Consider the following 7,477-nt stretch of genomic DNA (forward strand, 5'->3'; position numbering starts at 1 on the left):
CGTACGCGTGACATGATTTTAGCGCACCGAATAAAACGGATTCACACATGTGATCCGTTTCAAAGATAAATCCATAAGCGCCATATCTAAAAGTGATAAAAGGTAAAATGCACATAGGTTCTAAAACACGTAATTAAATAATTTAATTAAGCCATGTATGATTAAAGCGACCGTACTAAAATCACGGAATCCGGGAGTGCCTAACACCTTCTCCTAGGTTAACAGAATTCCTTACCCGGTCTTCTGGTTTCGCAGACTTTAAACAGAGTCAAATTTCCTCGATTTGGGATTTAAAATAAACCGGTGACTTGGGACACCATAAATTATCCCAAGTGGCGACTTTGATTAAACAAATAATCTCATTTCGATTAATGTTACTTTAATTGAAAAAACTCCCCTATATCCTCGAAAAAAAGGAGGTGTGACACATGATATTACAATTTCTAACAAAATGCATGAAAAGGCCTAAGAGTCTAAAATTGTACTGTACATTTAGTCGATTATTTCTACTTTATGTGAAGAGAGTACTGATATTTCTTGCATTTCTTTTTACTTAGGTAGGTGTATATACATGTTATTTCTTTACAGTTTAGTTTCATGTAAGATTGGCAACTTCGGTACTTCAATTTCTATCGCAAGAAAGATGGATTTTTTGTAGCCAACTTAAAGAGAATTTAAGGGGAAAATAGGATTCTACATGCTTCCATCAAGATAAAAAATCTTGATTAAGAAATACTCTCTACTTGTTATTTATTTCTATGAAATAGTGCCTCTTTTGTTTTTTCTTTTCCAGTAGTCAATAGACTTTTGTACCAGTAATGAAATCCTTAAGCACTAAAGTTTTACCCCTCATGAATGGAAAAATAATAATCAATCATAATCACGATGAAATTACAAAAAGCATTGTATCCCTCACTTCTTAGTTTATTGCGACTCAACAACAACAACAATGTTATAAAATTCCGTAAGTAAGGAATATGGGGAGGATAATGTGTAATTGTGTATGCAGACCTTACCCCTACCCGATGGAATATAGAGACTGTTTCCGATAGACCCTCGGCTCAAGAAAACGAAAAAGACGAAAAAGACAATATATGAGTATCATCAACAGAAACCATAGAAATAATAACAACATTATAAGGACCAGAAAATAGTTGAAAGGCAATAACAATAACCATTAAAGAAAAACGGGAGAATAGCGTGAACACAACATTAACCACTAGCAATCTAAGACAAACCCTATCAGTCGGAACGAAGTAGAAAAATGTTCAACTACCTCCTAACCTACAACCCTAATGCTCGATCTCCACACCTTCCTGTCAAGGTCCATGTCCTCGGAAATCTGAAGCCACACCATGTCCTGTATATATATATATATAATTGTGATTTTTTTCATGTTAAAGATATTGTTTATTTTATTAGAACTATATGCTTGCGATTCAAGCTTGTCTTTCTACACTACAAAGAAGTGAAGGTCATGAAAGGGCGAAAATACTGTGAGCAATGTGGATACAAGTCAACATACACATCGTGCTGCTCTGTTCGATCTTCTAAACAAAATACATAACCCATATATCTGATAAAAAATTTAGTGAGGCAGTTTATTTCTTTAGTTTAACAATTTTTATTTCATAACACAATTATATGTCTAAATAATATTCTTGTAATTTATAAACTCTGTACTCATTAATATGAGTTGTACGCGCAACGGGCGTGTCCAGAACTAGTGGATTTAATAGAAGACAGCATTTCTTCAGTTGGTGTATTCTCAATTAAAACTTCAGAGAAGAAAATTATCAGATTGATAGGTGATTTATTGTACATAAAATTCATGTAAACAGAAAGTGTCGTTGTAAACTTTCCTTATTGAAAACGTATATATTACTTGAGGTTGATTAGTCCATTATATCATTCGAATGATAGAACATAACAACCATTTTAGGACATTAATAACCTGTTTGGCCAAACTTCTAAAATCAGCTTATTTTGAGAAATGTTTTTTCTCAAAAGTACTTTTGGTAAGAAACAATTTGTGTTTGACTACTTAATTTGAAAATTACTTCTGAGCAGCAATTTGTGTTTGACCAAGCTTTTAAAAAGTATTTCTAAGTATATTTTTCTCAAATGTGTTTTTCAAAAAAGTGCTTCTAGGGAGAAATTATTATTTTTTTGCTTCTTCAAAACTGCATTTGCTTCTAGTCAAAAGCATTGTTAAAAGCTTGGCCAATACATTTCAACTTTGAAAAAAAAAGTGCTTTTGGACTTGAAAAACTTGGCCAAACATGCTATAAAAGACAAATGCAACCACAGAAAAATTTAGGGGCAGATGCAAAGTTGCAGTAACTAGTTCATCCGAACCCCATACTTTCAACATGAAGCACAAATATATGTTTAAAATTCACTAAATTACAATAAAATAATAGATATGAATCCATAATTTTAAAAATAAGATGGGTTCAGCGTTGAGAACCTTAAAGGTTGTTGATGATCCCATAAAATTTGAATCCAAATTTTGCCCAACCTTTTCTCTGTTTTTTTATTTAACCATTGCGCTGCTTAGGCCCATTTAAGATGGAAGCGCTGCCTCCACTTTGATACGAAGTCTTTTTAGTATTAAGATTAACTACAACAGGTAATATGAAGTAAAAGTTGCAATGGTTGTTAAAAAACAACTTTCACCATAAGCGAGGAGAATATTTTCAGTAATGTTTGTATTTTTCTTTTTCCATTAATGTACTTATCCTTCTAAGAAAATACAAGAAAGATAACTAGACAGGTAGGACCCCGGAATTCAAGACATTGTTTTTGACATTTCTTTCTCTGACTGCTTTGTTAGGTACTGGAGCAGACAATCTTCTCTGCTGGCCTGCTGAAACCAGTAGATAATGGTTATTCAGTTTTTTCATGAATTACTGGCCCTATTTGGGGGTGGTTTCGAGGCAAGAGTTTGTTTAATGTTGCCACTTAGAAGGACAAACATTAATAACATCCATATTAATGTTTCAAGAAATGGTAAGAGATAATGGATAATTAATTTCAGGATTAAATTTGAGATGAATTTATCTTACGTTTGGTTGAGATAAAATCGTGGTATAACTAATCCCGGAACTGTCGTGTTATTTTTATACCTATAAGATGATGGAATAACTAATTCCGAGATAATTAATCTTGCGATAATTTTTTTCGCAACCAAACGACCCCTATATGTAATAACTTGTTATAACTAATTAATTACACTAATAGTGTAAAAATCTTTTATGTTATCAGCATATAAAACTTAAACTCATCTCTATAAAATGTTATAGATCATGGATCTATATACAAAATAGTGGTATTGAAAAGATTAGTAGCATGAACATGGCAAGCTCAATAACCATATTATCAATCTCTAAGTTTAGGCAGAATAGAAAGCTCATTTATACAGAAAATTTCTTTCAAGAAATGAAATTAAAAATTGTGATGGTAAATGCATTTGAATAAATGTTTAACTTTAGGTACAAAACTTTTATATCAATGTACTCCATGACTCATGTCACCACTAAAGGGCCCCTCTTTCTTATGAAGTCCATAAAAAAGATTTCAAAAAATCTGCCTGTGACATAGTGGCTTTCGAATCAAGAACTATGATGGTATATAAAGTGTGAAAATCACTCACTCAACTCATACAATAGAAGTAAAAAGAAAATAGGTCATGTGCAAAACTGCAGTCCTTTCACTAACATCATTTCCAGCACTTGGTTTTTTAGAAAAGGAAAAAAAACACACACACACACACACAAAGAAAAAGACAAAGGTGTGATACTCACACTGTGTTACACGTAATTAAGCAATTTAACCTTACTAGTAAATAATTGAAGTAAAAATACATGTCACTTAACTTGATAACGCTTACACTATGTTTTGCACTAATTGGTTTCGTGTAAACATAGGGTGTACATAAAGAAAATACTAGTAGAAGGGGGTCCAGTTATCCCCATTTCAGTAACCAGATCTTGTGAAATGATCCTTCACTTCAGTTGGAAAGCAACAAGGTCCCTGTCCATAATTTCATCCCTTACACCCTACTTCATTACTTCTACAGTGTATGTATAGTGTGGTCTTATCTTTTTATTTTGGGACCATTTGGCTTTGTTCATGGATCTTGAATGTACAATCCAAGTGGGGTTTATGCAAGAATCACAAGCAGATGCCTCCTTCCCAGCCCCCACCTCTCTTTTAAAGTACAGATATACCAAATGAAGATTAAGAGCAGAGAAACAGCCTTGTTCACAAAGAAAATAGCACTTGATCTTCTTTCTACATGGATTTGGAATTCATTGATATCAACACTTCAAAAGTGGGACTTTTCTGAAAAAGACCCTTCATTTCACTTCAAAAGCAACAAGACCTTCTTTATCAATTACTTCATCCTGACTCCCACCACATCATTACTGCCACAGTTTATAGTGTGGTCTAATTTTTGGACCATTATGGCCATGTATACAGAGAAGGGGAGCCTTGGTGTAACCAGTAAAATTGATGTCATGTGACCAGGAGGTCACGGGTTCGAGCCGTTGAAACAGCTTCTTGCAGAAAAACAAAGTAAGGTGCGTACAATATACCCTTGTGGTCCGGCTCTTCCCCGGACCCTGCGCATAACGGGAGCTTAGTCGGGCTACCCTTTTTTGGTCATGGATCTTGAATGTAAAAGTCAAGCGGACAAAGAAAGAAGCATTGGATTTTTCTTCAAGGATTTGGAACTCATTGAATTTAAAGTTTAAACACTTCAAAAAGGAGCAGTTTGCAGCATACAAAGTTCCAAACAAACCTCATCAAAGCAAATGCAAAACTACAGCTAGGAGACTACAACACACAGATTATCACTTTCCTATTCCAAAATTTGTCAAAGTAACTACTGAAAAGTTAATAACCTATGACCTGAACTTGGTAAAAGGGAGCTTCACCGGCCAATAAATCTGCTGATCCTCAACGAGCTTTCGCTTTTCCAAAACTGACGCTACTTTCATATTTTTTCCATTGGAGCTCGTTTTTCTTGAAGATGATTCGAGCTGATTTTTATCAGCATTTTCCTTAAAGAAGAAAGACAAACCTCTGTTGAATTGTGGAGTTAGATCATTCAACTTGCATATATCACCATCTTTGTTCTTCTCAGGCAAAGTGTTGTCAACACTAGTGCACGGAACCACAAAAGAACCCAAACGCAGCGATAAGTCACACCCAATTACATCTTCACAATCTGCCCGAGAAGCTACGTTTGAAGCGTTTAAGTTACATGACTGAGGATTTCTTGGAGCAAACCTCTTGTTATCATCCACAAGCATAGCATTTGAATCGGGATCACGTCTAGAGCCAAATTTGTGACCAGAAGGTTCAAATTGAGAACCGTAATACAAAGGATACATAGAACAAGAATTAGGCGAGGCACGAGCAGTCTGCATTGGCAAAGTTTGTATACCAACAGATGGAGGAAATTTCAGAGTTGAGAAAGGAAACATTTTGTTAGCTTCTGAGCTAGAAGGGTTTGGAATTTTTATTGTGGCTGATATAAATTTATGATCTTTGGAGAAAAATGGACTGCTAGGAATAGGATTTCCTCTATTTTTGTCATGGGAATTTCCAGAGTTAGACTCTGGAGTTAAAGGGCTTAGATAATATCTTGGAGAACTGTTCCTTTGGCTTCTTGATAATCTTTTTGGAGAGCAACCCAAATGCAAAGCAGCTAATCAATCATGCAACCAAAAATATGTTTCAATCAAATCATCCACTAACCAGAACCATAACTAAACAATTGTATCAAGAACCAGAATCCCAACTTCTAAAGAAACGCAGCCCGGTGCATTAAGCTCTCGCTATATGCGGGGTCCGGAAAGAGCCGTACCACAAGGGTGTATAGTAAGCAGCCTTACCCTGCATTTCTACAAGAGGCTGTTTCAACGGCTCGAACCCGTAACTTTCTGGTCACTTGACAACAACTTTACCATTTACGGCAAAGCTCCCCTTCCAAGGCAACTTCTAAAGAAAGTAAGTCACAAATTACAGAACTTGAAATGTTAGAATGGAGATGTTGTCGCATTGCAAACTGAAAATCATTATTGGCACAGGAAAAATGAAAAAAAGGAAAGGAAGATCAAGGGTACCTTCAATGCAAGGTTGCAAGAGGTCTCTAGATTCTGATTCAGTACTATCATCTCTTCTAATAATAGTGTCAATTGCATCACGCAATCTATCCCAAAGAGTTTTAAGATCCATATATTCAGCCTATGCAAACAAGAATTGGTAAGAATAATACACAAAATAGATAGTTAAGAAAAAAGGGGAAATTGGTAAAAGCATTAGACCCTCAACCTCAGAATTGGCCTTGGAATACAAAATTTCCTCAGCTCTCAAGACAACTATAGGGAGCTTCTCTTGCCATTCCTTGTTCTTCTTAGTTGCTGAACCATGTATCTCATTCACAATCCTACTCTCAACAGACATAAGCAATCATAAAAACAACTTCTCTTTTCTTTAATAAAGAAAATGGTTTTGAATATGTATTAATATGATTGGAAAGGAAAAAAAAAGTACCTGAAAATTTCTTGAATAAGGGAACCTCTGATTGGTTGGTGTCTATCACTATGCCAAGCTTTCCTAACACATTCATAGGGTCTTGGACCAGGTTTAGGCATGTTTCAACAACAGAGAAAGAAGAAGAAGAAGAAAAAGCTACAATATGTATAAAACTAGAACAACTAAAAATTCTGGTACTTAAATTGAGGTTTAGAAGGGCTAGAAATCATGTCTTGTGACTTCCAAGTGTTAGGGGGGAGGTAGCACTTATATTAAAATAATCTTCTTGATATGTCATTCAGCACAATAATTCATAGGGGGGAGTTTGTTATGATATACGAGTAGTGAAGAGTGTCCCCCACTGATACACATGCCTGCTTCCCCAGGCCCAAAGGGTCTTTGCTCTCTCTCCCTCTTTCCTGACCATTCATGAGCTTTGTCCTTGTGGGGTAATATATACTTAGCTATATTGAAAAAAGTTATGATGTATAATTGTCACTGTCGGTAGGGGGAAATTGCTAGGCAAACCCCAGCCTCATAATATACTATCTAATCCACTCTTCTTTCTATTGTGCGCTTCACTGTTCCATTCTTCATTTGAAAATGTTTATATTTACCCTATTATTATTAGAAACGTTTTAAAATTACCTTCCATCATACTATTAGCAAATCATGTTATATTTGTTCTTAGTTACGGGTCAAAATATTTATAAAAAAGGTTCAAATATGCTCCTCTGACTTTTTCTGACAGTGATTACTCAGAGTTCTATAACGTTAAATTTGTCCAACGAAAAAGAAGTTAAAGTATTTCTAGTGGCAAACAAGTGAGCAAAACATAGGACATGCTTCTAGTGACAAACGAGTGAATGAACAGATTGGCCTCGAGAAGTTGGGCTATAAATGACTGTTTACCTTTAAAATTGGATAA

The 7,477-nt window shown here is 35.1% G+C and overlaps 1 protein-coding gene across 1 annotated transcript; it reads right to left on the reverse strand.

Annotated features, from left to right (window-relative positions):
• Positions 1-4,704: 4,704 nt before the first annotated feature.
• LOC107784049 (uncharacterized) lies at positions 4,705-6,978 on the reverse strand. Its single transcript, XM_016605108.2, has 4 exons — positions 6,568-6,978; positions 6,346-6,460; positions 6,138-6,258; positions 4,705-5,719 (listed from the first exon to the last, which is right to left on the reverse strand). The coding sequence occupies exons 1-4, from the start codon at positions 6,666-6,668 to the stop codon at positions 4,911-4,913; spliced, it is 1,146 nt and encodes a 381-aa protein (XP_016460594.1). The 5' UTR covers positions 6,669-6,978; the 3' UTR covers positions 4,705-4,910.
• Between the last annotated feature and the right edge of the window lie 499 nt (positions 6,979-7,477).

This window comes from Nicotiana tabacum, chromosome 23, assembly GCF_000715075.1.
Source record: "Nicotiana tabacum cultivar K326 chromosome 23, ASM71507v2, whole genome shotgun sequence".
NCBI classification, from domain to species: Eukaryota; Viridiplantae; Streptophyta; class Magnoliopsida; order Solanales; family Solanaceae; genus Nicotiana; species Nicotiana tabacum.